Source organism: Ascaphus truei, chromosome 2, assembly GCF_040206685.1.
Source record: "Ascaphus truei isolate aAscTru1 chromosome 2, aAscTru1.hap1, whole genome shotgun sequence".
NCBI lineage: Eukaryota > Metazoa > Chordata > Amphibia > Anura > Ascaphidae > Ascaphus > Ascaphus truei.
Window position 1 is genome coordinate 337,310,866 of NC_134484.1, and position 19,196 is coordinate 337,330,061.

The 19,196-nt window shown below is 41.8% G+C and overlaps 1 protein-coding gene across 10 annotated transcripts in view; it reads left to right on the plus strand.

Annotated features, from left to right (window-relative positions):
* Positions 1-19,196, plus strand: part of ULK4 (unc-51 like kinase 4) — a 656,651-nt gene that overhangs the window by 205,811 nt on the left and 431,644 nt on the right. For all 10 annotated transcript variants that reach the window (XM_075586693.1, XM_075586692.1, XM_075586691.1 and 7 more), the window contains 2 exons: positions 12,424-12,585; positions 16,608-16,790. In XM_075586693.1, coding sequence (XP_075442808.1) covers positions 12,424-12,585; positions 16,608-16,790 — 345 coding nt within the window. The remainder of the gene's footprint in view (positions 1-12,423; positions 12,586-16,607; positions 16,791-19,196) is intronic.

Below are 19,196 nucleotides of genomic sequence, written 5' to 3' on the forward strand. Positions count from 1 at the left end.
AAACAGTCAAAATGAAAGAGTAACTGGATCAAGGACTGCATAATGGCCTTGTTTTTTTTTTTTTTTTTTTAAAGAATAGAGGAACCGTTATGTTTTATTTAACAAGAACCTCCAATGCAATAAACACGGGACAGTAAAAGACCAGAGGGTTTTGGATCATACCCTTTTTTACAGATCTTTACTAAATACTTCTGCAATGGAAAAATGACAATGTTGTGCTGGGGGTACGTTTAATGCAATAGACACCTGTATGTTGGATAGATCTGGTGACAAAGCAAAGGTTTATTATAAATCCGGTATCTTTGTGGACACATAGCGTACAGTATTTTAAATCCTCCGGCCAAATATTTTACTTTTTATTCTCAGGACTGGAATAAATGTTTAAAGGTACTTGGGTACATAGGAATTGGAGGTTTTTATGAGAAAGATATACAGTATATAGCGCCAGCTCCATAGCATAATACTGTATTAAAAGTGATAACTTTATTATAACCTAGAGTGGCCTTTAGGACATGCACTCACATCAAATGGTTAAAAAAAACTATCAAAGGAGACAATCTGTATGCCGCTTAGAACGGCTGAGGGACGATTCAGCAGTAGACTCCACACCTGCAGCCCACTGATCCACGTCCCTCAGACAATCCAAGCTACGTCATCCCGTAATTGCGTCATGACGTCCGACACGTTTTGTCACGTGCGTGACTTCAAGGGCTTACCCAGCTGTCTGAGGGACGTGGATCTGTTGCGCGGTGTTCAGGACAGGGTATGCCTGTGTTCAGGGTAGTGTTGGTGTGGAGTCTGCCGTGTGAAGCAGTCAGTAGTCGTCATCTGACTAGATAAGGGTGCGATCCCACTGAAATTTTTAGAACCACTGCCAATGTGAACCCAGCTGATGACTCCTGGACACAACATTTGCACGCTATACTACAGATGAGTATCTGCTGACTGACACTGTCATTATAAATACCTATGTATACATCCTACCACTGTATCGTCCCTCAGCCGTTCTAAGCAACATACATATAGTGTTTTAACCATTTGATGTGAGTGCATGTTCTACAGGCCAATCTAGGTTATAATAAAGTTATCCCTTTTAATACAGTATTATGCTCTGGCGCTGGCGCTTCCTTTCTTTTCGCTTTTGTAGTTACTTATGATCTAGGTTAGATAATTTGAAGAAGCAGCCTCTCCATGCAGTGACTGTAGTCTGAAGCTGGAGATTTTTATCTTTTGGATTGGTTTGTTTTCATTTTTTCACTTTCTACATTGAATATATATTCACAAATTAATTCATATATTAAGTACTGCATTGTTATAGGTTATTATCATTCACTATTTGATATATTCACTAAATATCTAATTATATGAATTATTGTATAGTCACCTATTGTCACTATTCACCATTAGACCACAAACCATTTTTTTATTATTATTGATACTACTCAATTAGCCCTACTCATTGTGTTCTGTTTTCTGTGTGATATATATATATATATATACAGTAAAACACGGGATATATATAATATACCAGATAATAAATGCCCCCTAACTTGATAAACAATTTGAGATAGATAATAAAAACATAAACATGCAAATAAATAAAAACAATAATGATTAAAAAAACAAAAGGACCCATCACAAGGTGATATTGAATAGAGGAAAAACCTGTATAACCAGACACACGTTGAATATCAAGGAGACTCACTCAATGAGGGGAGATAGGACAGGTGGTAATATGATATGTGAAGTAAAACCTTTTCCTTGCCTAGGCTTCAGAACTGAAAGGAACCTTTCCTCTGCCAAGAGAGCTGAAGGCCTTGTTACTGGATATACACACATCTGCACCGTTTGCAGCAGACTCCCCCGGGAAGATTTCACGCACTGCCACTCGTTATCTCCGATTTTTGTTGAACTTACAGGCCCGGTAAATGAAAGAAATGAAATGTAACACAAGCCAGGTTTCAAATCCTTTGTCTCAATTTATTACTCATAGGGTAATGACTTTTATACCAGAAAAAGAAGATATTGATTAGAGGCGTAACATAGGCGTAACCTGGGTGTGTCTTGGGCGTAGCTTTTTTTTAGAGGCGTGATTTAGGGGCAGGACATATTAGTGGCATGATTTTGGGATGTGTTTCTCCCAATACAGGCAATGTCACAATACATAGCTTATTCATTGTCTGTTATCAAAAGAGACCTTGAATCTCTAGCAACTAAGTTATACGATTTTGCCTCTTTCAGAGAACCAGTCTATTGTATATTTGACTAAAAGAGCAGGAAACTGACAATACAAAAAGTATCTTAGCAATTTTCTGAAAGGAAATGTAATTTGGCAGAAACGGAGTGCATTAGGAATTATATTTCAGCAAAAGGCTGACTACAGAATCTTAACTGATTATGAACAGACAAAATGGATGCTTAACACAAGTGCAGATTCTGGCCTGACCTACTGGTCCTAACAATATGAAATCACCATATATAGTCCAGAGGAGAAACCGGAGATTATAAGGCAATGTCAGTGTGTTAAATGTACATACAGTAGATTGTTCTTGGTTTGATTTCACCAATTGCAGCTCGTGAGTGATAGTAACAGGGAGTCCGTCAGCTATGCTTCCTAAGCAAAGAAAGCCACTATGATCCCAATCCGGAAGTTGATCCACTGAAAGTCTGTTCACTCACAAACAAACGGTGCACCGATAGAGAGGGGGGGAGGGGTGAAAGAGGCTGCACAGCCAAGCCCCGGTCTGTCAATGTGCTCTCACTACGCGAGGACTTCACATTCCCTCATTAAAAAGACCGCTGGTTCCATGATACACAGCACAACTTAAAGCTTGATGCTTTTGTCAGCTCCGTTTGCAGGATACAGCACGCCAAAGCTCTGTATCTCTTCAACTCTCCCTTCCCACAGTGTCTGTATGCAGGAAATCCTCTAAAGCTGATGGGTATTTAGAAATGACATTAACTCTAATCATTTCGTCAGATCAAGTTCTAACTTCATCAGGGGTGTGTGTCTCAAAGAGCAGCAGCTGTTCAACCTTTATAATGGTCCAAATGACAGGATAGGTGGTGTGATACCATCAGGTATCTCCAGGTGCTGGAACAGTGCAGTAAGTGTATTTTTCCAGCTCACCGAGAGTTTATCCTCACTGGAATGGCTAATGCAGCTGCTGCCTAATTAATCAGCCTGGTCTGAATTAACTGAATGAGGAAGTGTTTTAAAAGACACAGGAAGCTGCCAGACAGAGAGACTGTTTTCCCCAGAGGAGGGGGAGAGGGGGGGGGGGAGAGATAGAAGTGCTCCCCAGCTGCCGAAGCTGGTATAGAGGACCTACAGAGGAGTTTCTCTGGGCTCAACGTGGGGCTGAGTTCCCCTAGGAAGAAAGGAGGAGAGACATCTGCTCCAAAAGGACTAAGATAAGCAAAACCCTTATTATTGTATGCAGAGACTGTTTTACACTGTGGCATATGGCAGGGCATGTTTTTGGCTTGGGAACCAGCTTAGCTGGCCATGCAGCTAGTGAGTGCGAAGGGAATAGGTGTTTATTTTCTATGATTTTGTTTTCTTAAAGGGACAGTGCACCCGGAGTTTATTTGTGGCTAATAAATTACTACAGTTAAAGTTTCATACCGTGTCTAGCGTCTTACTGGCCTCTCGACAGGCCATCCTGTCCACAGTGGATACATGTAACCAATAAGATTCAGGAACATAGCTAAGTGCTACAAATAGGATACAATCATATGTGACTACATAACATTTAGAGCCAATAATGATACATAGTATAAACCATATAAACCAGGCCTGCATAACTTGTAAAGTGAGAAGGGCCGAACTACTCCAAGGAAAAAAGATTTGGGCCGCACGGGTAAAATCATCATCATCATCATCTCTCCTCCAGCACCTCTCATCATCATCATCCTCATATATCTCTCCCAGCACCCCTCATAATATATGTCCCCCAGCACCCATCATCATCCTCATATCTCCCCCAGCACCCTTCATCATCATCATCCTCATATCTCCCCCAGAACGCCTCACTATCAACCTTTGCGATACTCCCCACCTATCTCTTATACCTCCATCTCTCCCCCTCACCCACACACACACACAATACCCCCCTGCACACCACACACATCCCACACCTCTGCACCTCCCATCCCTCTCCCCCTGCACCTCCCATCACTCTCCCCCCCTGCACCTCCCATCACTCTCATCCCCTGCACCTCCCATCACTCTCATCCCCTGCACCTCACATCACTCTCCCCTGTACCTCACATCATTCTCCTTTGTACCTCACATCGCTCTCCCCTGCATCTCACATCGCTCTCCCCTGCACCTCACATCGCTCTCCCCTGCACCTGAAATTGCTCTCCCCTGCACCTGAAATTGCTCTCCCCTGCACCTCAAATCGCTTTCCCCTGCACCTCACATTGTTCTGCCCTGCACCTCACATTGCTCTCCTCTGCACCTCAACTCGCTCTCCCCTGCACCTCAAATCGCCCCCCTGCACCTCCATTCACCCTCCCCTGCACCTCCCTGCACATCCAATCACCCCACCCTACCTCGGTTTGCTGCAGAGGAGGCGGCAGAGCAGGCAGGACTTCACAAATGCACGCGCTCGCTCTAGCAAGCAGCAGGCACGGAAGTGCCTCAATGCTAGAGCACGCTGCTGCCCTGCAGTCCTGTGAGCGGGCTTGTCAGGGAGGGGGAGAGCGGGCTCGTGGGGGAATGGGAGAGCGGTCTCATGGGGGAACGGGAGAGCGGACTCGGGAGGGAGGAGGAGGGGTAGAGCAGACTTGGGAGGGAGTGGGAGAGCGGAAAGCCGCCGCGGGCCTGTCAGTAAGTGCAGGCGGGCCGCGTGTTGCGCAGGCCTGATATAAACCATATTAATGACATAATGTATCATAAAAAAACATATATCAACCTAATATTCTTAATAATAAACAAGTATAATACATAAATATAAGTAATAATAAAAAACAAAATCAATGGTAATGACAATAATATAGAAACTAATATTAAATAAAACTAAATAAAAAATAGTATTTTATTTAATTTAAATTATAAAAAGTTAACCATGAAAAAAGCCAAACCCAGAGAACAGAAAATAAGGAACACTAGACAATTGTGCTAGTGTCCAAATTTTCATTGTGACCTCCTGGAACCAAACTATTTAGTTTGAAGATCCAGACGGTCTCCCTGCGAGAGAGCACCTGTAACTCATCCCTTGCAAGGTGATCATTGCTAGGTGATCATTTGTATATTTCAGAAATAGTGAGGCTTTTCATTATTTTTCTTTCGCTCATATTAATGCCTAATTGTATGATTGCCACACTTATTAATCTGTAGAACATATCCTTGTCTTGCAGTACATAGAATTGGTTTTCTAACTCCACTTTTAATCTGTTTGAATCATACGACTTAAACTATGATTAATTTATTTAATTTTGTTACTTTTAGTGCCAATTATGACCCTTTACAAATGCTAATTAATAAATGGGTATATCAAATTATGTTTTTGTTTTTCTTCTACTTATCTACTTTAATGTAAACAAGGTACTCTCATAAGCATCTGAGTGGGCGGTAATATATCAGAATATGGCCTCATAAATTTGACATATTACTTGATTGAGAATTAAAAATACAAAGTGGGAGGATATTGAAAAAGAAAGTAATTTGTTGTAGCGATGAGGAGGAAAAGTATATAATAGAACGACCGCAGAAAGCCGAACGTAATGAATAATTCAGTAAAATGTTAGTATTTATCATTTGTCATTATTTCAGGAGAAGTGTTAAATGGGCAGTGCCGCCGAAAACACCTAGTCAAATTAAACCATCTCTGATATTTGTAAATGTCATCATTAAGGATCAAGATTATTTTCGTGTGTGTATGTGTGTGGAAATGTAGGGCCAAATTCCTAAACTCAAACAAGATAATAATTGCAAATGGAAAACAAGAAGTTTGTACTATTTCATACTGTTCATGGTCCCAAGGTTCAGCAAAGTATCTGGCCGCTCCTCCTTCTCTTGCCGTGCACCCCAAAACTGGAACAACCTACCGGAGACTCTCATAGCCGCCACCAGTCTAAATTCTTTCAAATTAAAGCTGTCTCACATTTTTATTTGGTCTGTAACTGTTACATATGCCTATAATATATATGATCTCTAACTGTCCATGCAATGTATTGTATATAAATGTTGTTGTTCACTTATGTAACTATGTATTAGTAACCATGTATTATTTGTCATCATAACTCTATGCCCAGGACATACTTGAAAACAAGAGGTAACTCAATGTATTACAGTACTTCCTGGTAAAACATTTTATAAATAAATATTACCACATGCTTACAACACCAGCCAGTGGTACAGAGGGTAGAGCTGGGGAGCACCCCCAGTATTTAGCTAGGTATAAGAAACAATGATCCAGAGGGACTCCCATAAAAAAATGATTTATTGGAGCACAGGCACAAAGTTCATCTTTCCTGTCTTGCATTCAATAACTTTCTGGGCAAGCTACCTGTCTATCTGCACATTTTCCTCACCCCTACCACATGCAGCACTTATCATCTGAGATCTGACTTTAAAAGACTGTTCATGGTCCCAAGGCTCAACAAAGTATCCAGCCGCTATGTATTTGTAACCATACAACTATATATCATCACAACTCTGCCCAGGACATACTTGAAAACGACAGGTAACTCTCAATATATTACTTCCTGGTAAAACATTTTATATGTAAATAAATAAAATACAGTAGCAATGCCCTCATTCACAGAGAGACAAATTCTTCAAAATGCAGGTCTCCTTTAGGACAGAGGTACAAAGTACATCTCTACTCACAAGTTCATAATGCAATTCTCCATTTAAAGTGACAGCCAAGAACAGAGGAGGAACAATGTGTCAGGTCACATATGGACCTGTTCCTCCACCTGCATTTTGAAGAATTTGTTTGTCTATGTTGTGTTGACTGCAGTTTTCCTCGCCTGAAACTGTTTCTCCGCACTTTGGAACTGTACTCATTCACAGAGGACACCATGCACAACTGAGTCACAGTATTGCTTAGTAAATGTTATTCGTGGTCACTAAACAATTATTGTATTCTATAATCTCTCCAAAACAGAGGGGCATCATTTTGGGATATAATTGTCTGCAGAACTTTACATTGAACTTTCTGAACCGAAGGGAATATGTAAAGAACATATACACTCTATTCCAGAGGTGTGTGATTAGGTCACCAGTAACATGCACATTGGCTCATATTTACTAAGTGGTGCTATGCCAGAAAGACACCCTGCAGCTCATTCCAGTGCAGTCGAGCAATATGATCATTAGTTTCATTAAACTAGAAAGAGGGACTTTTCTGAAATAGGTTGGATGACATTATCTATGTTTTGTGAATGAAAACCTTTCCCTCAGACTGAGAGGTTATAATGATGTGCTCCTGTGCTCCTAATTGCTTTGTGTTTGGATCTGTAGCAGGGACTTATCACTGTTTGAGAGAAACTGCCTCTAAATCCACTAGTGTGCTGGTTAATTGCACACAGGCAATCAACCAGACTCCACCTGACTGATTAGGACTCTTAGAAAAAGCCTGATGTGAGAAAAAGGAGAGAGATTCATTAGCTCACATTTGGGCTGACATAAGGAGAAAGAGGACTGCAGAGATTTCCTTAGCCTACAACTGGGCTGACCTGAGGAAAATATGTCTTGATGCACACAGAAGGACTGTGCTGACAGCAAGTCAAGGGGACAAGACCTCTATACCTGGACACAGAGTTCCATATGACACAAGGTTGTTGACGCAGGAGAACAGAGAGGCCTTCCCCTACAGCAAAAACAACAGAAACAGATAAGAGACTTTCTTGTTGCACTGTTGTGTGTATATATACATATACATACACGCTCATACACACACACACACACACACAAATATCCTCGGGCACCAACAACAACTGCAGTGAGGACCTGCCCCTCCCCCCCACTGGCGGACACCAGCCAACTCCGTCCAGTCCCAGTCTCCGAGCTCCCACCGGTCCTGAAGGCGCCTCTCTCCTGTCCGAGCCCTCTGACCGGGCGGAGCATGCAGGGCAGGCCGCCGAGCGCACGGCGACCCGGAGTGGGCGCGAGCCGGCATCAGGAGGACGCTGTCGGGCGCACGGCGACGCGAAGTGGGCGCACGGCGACCCAGAGCGGGTGCGATCTGGTGTCGGGAGGACGCTGAGGCGCCCGATGAGCGGGAGCAGCCGCAGGGTGCGCGCACCGCCAGGTCGCTGGACAACGGAGCACACATGCAACGCGCATGTGACAGGGGGCACCAGGGAAAGGGGTGGGGGCAGTGTCCGGGGGGGACCTACACAGGGGGCAGTGGAGGGGGGTTACACCCAGGGGCATGGGGGTGTGCTACCCAGGGGGGGTGCAGGTGGAGGTGATACCCGGGGGCTGGGGGACTCAGCGGGAGACAGGGACACAGAGGGGGAGGGACACGGGGGGAGAGGGACACAGAGGACACGGGGGAGAGGGACACAGTGGACACGGGGAGAGGGACACAGAGGACACGGGTCGAAGAGGAGAGCGGGCGAGGCCACAGAAGCAAGCAAGCCAATAAGAGACGTGCGGGGGCGGGGCCGGGCCACAGAGCAATCTGATTGGCCAGAGGCTGAGTGACAGACCGACGGACCAATCAGATTGCCCATAAGAACAGCCAACATACAACGTTTTCAATTATATTTTTATATATATATATATATATATATATATATATATATATATATATATATATATATATATAATGTTTAGGGTGGTAACCAGCTTAGCTACCCATCCAGTTAGAAAGGTCTGGAGTAAAGGTTTAGTTATTCTTCAAAGTGGAGAAGGCCTTTATTTTGTTTCTTTTTGTATGTGTTGCGTTGTTAAAGGAACAGACGCAATAAAGCAAGGATTTCATTTCACCCTAATCGGCCTCCTTTAAATACCTCTGCACACATCTCTTACAGGGTCATTTTGGAAAAGCAAGCATTTGCCATAAAATATCAGTTTGTTTGGTTCTATTAAATATTTAGGCTTGTGCAAAACATTTACAACATTTGTTTGCAGAGCAATTTTGGACATTTGTAGATGGGAAAACGTCTAAAACAATTTCCAACATGGGACCAAATATGACCAACTACAAATACTCTAAAGGCAACTTTAACTCCAATGTTGACAAAAGTTTAAGCAATTATTTTGCAAAAGTTGGCAAAATCAGGCAAGGTTTTTGAATATTGACATAAAAATTGAAAAGTAAAGATATAAATTGTTGCCTTACGAAGTACAAAAAGCATTAATAAGAATTTTGTGCATTTTTGCTACTTTCTTAAAACATTGAAAGGAACTTTTGCATACGGAACTTGGTCAAATTTACATATCTTTGAGAAATATTTCTCTTGAGATATATCACCTTATTTTTAAAAAATACTTTTTTTTTGTGAAAGGTAAAGTTGCAAGATCATAGTTTACACTTTCAATTTTAAATCCACTTCCAATCATCCTGCCTGAAGTTATATTTCTAACAAATATTCAGTAAAATGATATGACACATTCTGTCATAACCAATAGGTCTCTTTCGCAAAGTAATCAAATATGTGCTATGCCACATTTCATGTTAAGGAGACTGGAGGTTATTCACATTTTAATAGAAATGCCATACGGCTAAAAGAAAAAAAAAGATTGATTTTTGTTTTCTTTGATAAATCTGATGCAGTTTTTGTACAATTTTCCAACCAGTTTTAGTATAGCAGACTTTTAAGTTATAGTAGTAGTCTTTTCTAGGTTCAAAATGAACCAATGACAGTAATATGTTTAAGGTGTTCAAATTTATGCAATTGACACCTTTTTGTACATATAGATTTTCATAGGTCTTTTTAAATATATTTCTAAGGTAATTTCTACACATGATAAATTGACACCTCTGAGTTTAGTTACTTTCTTTAGCTATTCCTGTTTGTGTGATGTTTTTGTATGTTGAGCAGGAGTCTGCAAAACCAAAATTCCCACCCTTCATTCTCATTCTGATTAGTCCACTTATGGGTGTACAGGTGGAGGAAATATTTGACATGGATTGCACTTTTAGGTCTGCGTTGTAAAGAAACACAAGTGAATTATCCCTATTTATCAAGGGAACAAAAAAAAATACATTTCTCATTGTTGATTCATTTTGATGAGTCACCTATTTCCTTTAAGGATAACTCATTTTTGTAAGGAAGCCAATTACACGAAGTGGTTTTACATAGTTACGTAGTTAAATTGGAGATACTCTTCTGTATTTGTGTTTATATTTATATTTTGAGTTTCCTGGTTCTAACACACAGTGTTGCTTATGTTTTCGTCTTTGACTAATTTCAACATTTTTGTATAACTACAACTTTTACCTTCTTTCCAAATTTGAATTTACTTCCTCTCGCTTCTTTGTTTCTCTGTTGTTTACAATTACAATTTTATATTTGTTCATTTCATTTTTGCTCTTTTGTATCTTGATTTTTATTTGTTTCCAACAGTATTTTTTTCGTTGCCCTTACACATAAAGGCTTCACTCATGAAATCATAAAGGTCCACGATAAGAGTGTATTTAGCGATAATGTGACTAGGTTTATAGTAGATCTGAAAAAAGAGCAGAGAGACTGAGAAACACTTGCAACTCGTAGGAAAGTATCCGATTCACTTTAGACGGTACACATTTATGATGAAAAGAAGTTGCCTTTATTTGCAAATAGGTAATGTATAGGTCTGCAACGTTGCATTGTAGTGTGACATGTTCCTTTGCAAATAAAGGCAACTTCTTCTCATCCATGTGTACCACCTAAAGTGAATCGGATACTTTCCTACAAATTGTGAGTGTTGCTCTGTCTTGGGGCAGTGTGCGGTCTCTCCTCTTTTTTCCATGTCTGAAGAAATAGAGACTGTTTGGCTCCATACTGGTGTGTTTTAGTAGGTTTATAGTAGACCACAAAGATGATCTCTCATGGCATCTACAACATTTTCAGAGTAATGTACAGCACCAATCCAAGCTGCTTGATATTTTTTCTTTCATTTCCTTACATTATTTTGTAATGGGTGGTGTTCTGGTGCAGGATCACATTGATCTTACAACAAGCAAGCTTTTGCTTCATGAGTTTTGTCCATCCTAGCACGCAATAGTGACCTACTAAAGGATGCTGGTATCAAGCCAGTCAGATAGGGTGACATGACTGTTGTGTGGTTATTTTGGAAAAGGAGAAATGTGATGTTTTCAGAACTTTAGGGCCTTCTAGAGTGTGGCTTTAATAGGTCTACACTAAAAGAGCCAATGATGAAAACGTTGTATGGTGCTCTAAAGAATACAGCAAACACTGCACGTGTCTTGATTGTAGAAAAGTGGATTAACCCAATAAAGGATATACATATGAAATGTCCAGAAGATGCATGTAAACACTACAATCCCACAATGCACGGTAGTAAGGATATTTGAGTAGTAAGCATCTATATGAAAGGAACAATCATGATAAATAAAGTCCAGAACTATCCTGGAGAGACTCACATGGGAAGGTGTCCACGATGAAAAGTGGGTCCTCAGGTGTCCAGGTGTCCACGGGTTAACTGTGCCTCCGCCTGTTGAAGAGCAAATGTGGCAAAGGAGGGGAGAAAACGGAGCACTAGATCCACTAGGCTATGCCAAAAAATGCAAGGATGCGTTCCCACAGTGCAGGCTTATTTAATGGGTCAGATACAAAAAAGATACACACCAACGCGTTTCGGACTATAACAAGTCCTTTCTCAAGGTGAAACTTCATATAGTTATAGTCCGAAACGCGTTGGTGTGTATCTTTTTTTTATCTGACCCATTAAATAAGCCTGCACTGTGGGAACGCATCCTTGCATTTTTTGGCATAGCCAGCCTAGTGGATCTAGTGCTCCGTTTTCTCCCCTCCTTTGCTACACTAAAAGAGCACCTGGATACTTAAAGCAGCTATTCCAGAAGCCTAAAAGACAAGAAGAGATCTCTTACAGCTAAAAAAAAAACACGAAACATGGCGATCAGCGCGAACTGCAGCTTTAAGAAAATAACTGGGTTCTATATGCACTTGAAGATGCCTTTAGCCTCGTTAAACCAAAATGTCTAGACATATCAGTGATTGCTATTACATGTCTTTGGAAGAGAGGTAGAGCTTGTGAAATAGCAGAAAATCGCATGCCACATGAAACATCACGAGCAATGGGATGACAACTCAAAAGGGCAGAGGCAATCCAGCCGGCAGGAAACCGAAAGAAAGGGCACTAGGAATTGGGTTCAATAAATGTACCTAAATCCTGTTTCTGACTGGATAATGATGTGTATATGTATATATATATTTATTTATATTTAGTATGTCCCAGGTAGTAAATGTTCCCGCATTTATGTCTTTTAATAGGAAGAGCTCGTCATACATCATATGACTGCAAAAATTATTGAAAATGTCTGCACGACAATAACGTCTCACGTTGAAGGATTCATCACTGGAGAGATTGGACCAGCACTGTGGTATCTTTTTACCCATTCCACTGTTGATTCTCTCAGAATAACTGCTATTTCGGTATGTAGACTTACTGCACCGACACACTTTATTCGAGCAAATACCCAGTATGTACCTGGCAGATACCTGGAATGCGCCGCTCCTCACCTCTGGCAAGCCCCGTTGCGTTTGCCTTCCCAGCCTGGGTTCATGCCTGGCTGACGGGCGGCTGATCTGTTAAATGATAATGATTAGGATTTAATAGGCTGCAATGCTTCCCGTGTCTACCAGATGGCATAAATTCATGAATTGTAATGCAGTATATATATATATACTGTGCAGTATTGCAGCCAGCGGGAATAAAATGCTTCAATCCCTGCTTGGAAAATACCTCAATGCACTCGGGCAGAAAACAGTCACAAACCTCAATACACCCGGGTATACCCGAATTCGTGGGACTAGCCGAGCTCGAATAAAGTGTGTCGCCAGTGTATCTTCTTAAATTGTTTAATCACAATTATAGTTGTAACCCTCCCTTCCCAGCTCCTTGGAAGTTTACATCAGTGTCGGTATTAGGGCTGCTCCGGATGCATTACCTTGTTCGCCGGGCAGTCTGGGCATTGGTACATGGGCTCCAGGAACTTTGTTCATTCAAACAACAGTTTATTATCTTGTAGGTTAATATACAAAAGTCATCTTGTACTTCCAATGAAGTGTCTTCCTTCCAGATGTTTTCTCCCTCTATTTATAGCCTAACACGATGTCACTGTATCCAGGCAGAAATGGGCAGGGCTTAACTTCTGCTGAATCGCCCCAGCACGAAGTGATAGGGTAAAGGTGTTACTCTGTGTGAGCCCAAACGGTTAACCCTTTACGGGCCAAGTAATCCCAAAGGGGGGGGGGTGGGGGGTGGGGGGGTTACACAATCTAAAATATCACTTTGTAATTTTTTTTTTTAAATGTTAAATCTGATGATATACTGTAATTCTAATAATAATAATTGGCACTATTAGCCACTGTTTTTTGGTTTAATATTATTTTCTGATGATCCTTAAAAGCATGAATTTTAATTGACAAGTGATAATGACCATCTCTGTCCAGTATAGTGAACCAGAGCATTAAAATAATTAAGGTTTCTCCATATTAATAACATACTGTAACGCCTCTCTAGTACAACATAAACTTAAAAAGAGGCCATCAACATATACACATTTATTTTATAAACTGTTTATGTAAAAAACCAACATTGTGTAGTAAGATGTTGAAAAAAGAAAGAAAACATGCTTAAAAATGATCAGCAAAGTACATCTCTAAATATTACATCACAGCTGGGCTCTTTAACTTGCAGACAGCATGCCAAATGAGACCCACAAAAAGCCTTAATGTGACCCTTAAACTCTGTCCCTGAACACTTCTTACAGCTTTGGAAAACTTGTTCGTGTGCTTTTCCTCTTTTCCTCACTCCCTCACCCCCTCCCTCCTCTCACTCTCCCCCCCTCCCCCTCCGTCAATCACCCCAATCCTCACTCATTCCCCCAACCCCCTCACACAACCCCCAATACAAAAACCTTCCTACACCCAAAATATATACACACACCCCACCAAATACATACAAACAACCATATTCCCCAAATATATGCAACCCCCAACACCCTAAATACATAAAAAAACTACCCCCAAATACATACAACCCCACCTGCCCCCTAAATACATACAAAGCCCCCACCCCAAATACAAAGAAACCCCACCCCCAAATACATATAAAAAAAAACAACCCCCAAATGCATATTAAAAAAACCCACCCAACACATATTTAAAAATAAACTACCCCCCAATCAGTGGCGTTGCTAGGCATGTGCGGGCGCTGGGCAACATTTTCTTCGGGGCCGCATTATGAGTGAACATATTCTGTAGATTCAGGAGTTTCCATTACTTCCCCCCCCCAGCGTGTTGGCGCCCTGCGAGCCCCCCTTCTTTTACACCTCACGTATTTCTCCCTCCTCTTACACCCACTCCCTCACTCTCCCCCTGTTCCTCTTACACTCTCCCCCCCTCCACTATCACTCAGTAACCCCCCTCCACACTCAATCCTCCACTCCTCCCCCCTACAATACAGACCCCCCCACACACAATACAGGCATACCCCGGTTTTAGGACACTCACTTTAAGTACTCTCGCGAGTAAGTACATATCGCCCAATAGGCAAATGGCAGCTCGCACATGCGCCTGTCAGCACGTCCTGAACAGCAATACCGGCTCCCTACCTGTACCGAAGCTGTGCGCAAGCGGGGAGACTACAGAGCCTGTTACAAATGCATTCTTTATATCAGTTATGCACGTATATGACTATTGTACATGCACCGATAAGTGGGAAAAAGGTAGTGCTTCACTTTAAGTACATTTTCGCTTTACATACATGCTCCGGTCCCATTGCGTACGTTAATGCGGGGTATGCCTGTACACAAGTTAGAATAACCACCTACACGCACACTACAACAACCTCCCTCCCCCAAACGCACACTTCAATAACTACATATACACACTAAATAAACCCCCTACACTAAAAAATAACCCCTCCACACATGCACACTGCAATAGCTCCCTGAGAGGGGGGGCGAGGGCTGACTGGGAGAATGAGGAGGGGGGAGCAGCTGAGGAGTGGAGGGGGGTTCTGACTGCATCTGAGGAGTAGAGGTCTGACCGAGCTGCTGTTGAGGCATCTGATAATGTAAATATTCGTAAACGGGGTAGTAAATTGGTGTTTTTGCACCCGGGGCAAGTTTCACGAACTGCGCCCCACCCAGCATTCTGACAAACACTGATGCACATACAGTACACTGACACTGAGGCACAAATTGCACACTGACATACACTGAATTACAAATAGCACACTGTAACACACACACACACACACACAGACACTGAAACATACATAGCAAACTGACACACAAATACACACAGCATATCTTCCCACAGTAGCACATGGTAACTCCTCCCCCTGATGTCACAGAGAGCAGGGGAGGGCAGAGCTGTGCCCCAGTTCCGTCCCCAGCCTCTGCTGCCTGCTCTCTGCAATCCCCTCCTCCTCGCAGCTCACAGCTCCCGATTCAGCTTTGATCACCGACTGAAGCTAAGTCACTGCCAAGAGCGGGCCTGCCGGCAAGCGATTGTTATGGGGCCCGGAGGAAGAAAGGGGCCTTGACTTGAGTGGTCGGTCACGGCTGGGCCAAATGTCCCGGCTCTCTGCCGCTGTCAGCAGGCCCCCGGGCTTTGCCCGGGCTATAGCTATAACCCTTCCCCCAATACATATAAAAATATATCCCCACCCCTCTAATACATATAAAAATACACTCCCCCGAATACATATGAAAATGCACTCACCCCAATATATATAAGAATACACCCCCCAATACATATTAAAAATGCATCCATCCCCCCCAATACATATTAAAATACACCACCCAAATACATATATAAAAAAACAGACTTGCCTTGTGGATGATCTCAGGCCTGGTGGCTGTGGGGGCCTGGCTTCCAGTCCTGTAGTTGCCGCTGGGCCCTCCTCTCCCCCAGCTGCGAGTCTCCCTCACTCTGTCCCACGCCGAGCTTCTGATGTCAGCGCGCGCCTGGCCTCACTCTCATGCCGGCGCGCTCTGGAAGCTGGGCCAAGCTTACTTCCGGCATGCTGACATGAGAGAGGCCCGTTGCATGCCAGCGTCGGAAGCTCGGCGTGGGACAGAGTGAGGGAAGCCCGCAGCTGGAGAGAGTCGGGGCCCGACAGCAACTGCTTTGTCTGGCCGCCAGGACCCCATAGCCACCGGTCTCGGGACAGTTGTCTCGGCTGCCCCCCCATCAGTGACCCTTCATACAATGCTTTCACTGCAGCCAGGGATTCTGGGAAATTACATTCAGATTAAATTCTCTCTTTGTTAAAAAAAAAATTTAAGGAACTTTGAGCAGCTTTTTAGTCGAGTCTAATTGGGCATGTCAGAAGGAAGATAAATAATTAAATAACCCTGATAACGCACAGTTTTAGCTCATTTTAAAACATGTGAATTATTGTGTTAAGGAAACTATTTTTATGCGTCTCTTTATTTTTTCAGGCTTTATGCAGAATTACCCGCCACTCCCCTAGTGCCTTTCAGAGTGTCATTGAGAAAGTGGGACTTGTGTCCGTGATCAACACATTAGTCGCAGGAATAGCCAAAGTTCAACAGTACATGTTGACCATGTTTGCTGCAATGTTGTCTTCTGGAATTCATCTTCAAAGACTAACTCAAGAAAAGGTTTGGACTAATTTTTTGCTGTGTTTCCGCAAAAGAGTACTGTATATATATCCTAAAGCAGGCAAATGTCTGAAAGGCTCAATTGGGACAGGATTATGCGAGTCTGCAAAATGGACGTTAATACCCCCTAAAAGATAGCAAAAGGTTGGCACGGCCCACAGTGCAAAACAAAGGCTAGATTATTCCTTGTTTGTACTTGAAGAACAAATAGGTTAAGGCTCCAAATCTTCGATTATTTATATTCAGAGGACTATGCCTTATTCTTAGTAATGCAACATTTTCAAGTACAACAAGGAATAATCTAGCATTTGTTCTGCACTGTGGGCAGTGCCACAGTTTGGAGCAAACACCTTGATACATTGCCGTGAAGAGACACAACATGAAAATGATGCAATTTGCATACATTTTGCTCCAAGTTTGCTATAATACATCACCCCTTGTCTTTTTCAAACCTATTGTTTATTGCAAGATGAACATAATTTGTCCATCCTGCCTGTAGTCCTGTTTTTTCAAGCAACTTCATGATGATACACACTGTACAGTCTGTGTGGAGCAGAGTAATGGAGTGAAGTGATGCCCTTAAGATGTGGTTTGAGATGTTTTAGCAGACAAGATGTAGTTTGAGGAATCACTTGAAATGCAAGCCAGTCATTTGACCTCAACCAACCTCATTTATTTTCCTGTAATGAGGTTACCCAAGAACCACCTACATTTTTAACTCAAGCTTCTATTGATTGCAGATGTGTCGAGAAAACACAGTAATTGGAAAAAGTTGTTTGTTTGTTAGTTTTTTTTTTTCATAAAGAAATCTGGATGTTTTTATTTAAAGAATAAGTCTAGTTTTCCTAAATATTTTTTTACCTGTTGAGTGCAGATAAACTATTTTGTTTAATATTATCTTTGCTGTAAGTAAGGCATTAATATGTATTAAACAATTTAGTCACAAACCTGTCACTGCTATGTGTACATAACTTGTAACTCATCCTACGTTCAAGGGTTAAAATATATAGTGCTATTACCTTACTTAGGAAAATAAAAATGTCTAGAAAGGGACAACATTAATTGCCTTTGTATTGTTTTCAGAAAATATGTTGTTGAGTTTCTTGAAGCTGCGGAAAATTGCAAATTGTACCTTAAGGCCACACCAAACTTTATCAGAGTGCAATATAGTGCTCAGGTACAAAAGGGAGCATAGGGCATATGCAATGACCAACACTTTAAAACCTTTATGACAAATTACATTTAAAAAAACATGGGTATAATATGTGAGCTATACAAAATAAAATCTGAACACCACAGAAAAGAAAAATAGAAAAGTGCGACAAATCACTAAATATGATCACAGCAAGCAAATACAGATGCAGCCACCAGTATCCAACCACTTGCCTGGGAAAATACTGTGGCTATCTCACAGTAAATGCTGCAACATTTCTGTGAGATTCTGCAGCCAGACTAATGGCCCATCGGATTAACACAGCGGGGGTCTCTGCAGTCCAATTCAGTTTGAATGGGACCTTCAGGGACCCACACTGTGTTAATCCGATGGGCCATTAGTCTGGCTGCAGAAATGTCACAAAAATGTTGCAGTTTACTGGGAGATTGCCCCATATTTTCCATGGCAAGTCATCGGATACTGGTGGCTGCATCTGTATGACAAAGCTATAAATACGGTAAAACAATCCTTATCTGTCCCAGCAGCTCAGGTTCACTCTCTCACTCAGAGAGAAAGATAAAGTTCCAGGAAAAAGAAGCTATAGAGCTTGGGAGAAAAAAAACCAGATCATAGTGTAATCTATGGGGGAAGAGGATTAGAACCCCTCCATTAAAGTGAAGAGGTGAATAGATCAAGGTACTGCCGCTCGGAGGAAAAACCAGGGAAACTCACAAGAAAAAGGAAGTAAAATCAATTTATTCGATTACATTAAAAAAAACATGAACCAAACAAAATTAGCTCCTCCTCCCACGCGTTTCACACCCCCTGTGGCACCTTTTCATATACTCCTTGATCTACAGGATACAGTACCTCATTTCTTCTTTTGCCACTATTGTGGGAAATGCCCTTGATTATTTGAAAGAATGTGAGTTCTGAATTCCAAGACCTCTCCAGATTATATACATCTTTGTAAAGATGTTATTGCATTATATTGTTTTATATTTTTTCACATATATGATTCATCGTTTTGCACTCCCCTATTGTCTACCTACGTTCTATCAAGAGGGAACATTGTGGACCGTTCCCAAGAAAGGTTTTTGAGCAGCATTTATTTCCATTTTCACTATTTGCACAAATCACTGTCACCATTATTCATATTGATTATTCACATTTGATTATTGTCACTTGTCACTATCACTTCATTCACTTCCTTTGTGGAGCGCTGTTTTAGTTTTTCCCTCACTACACACAAA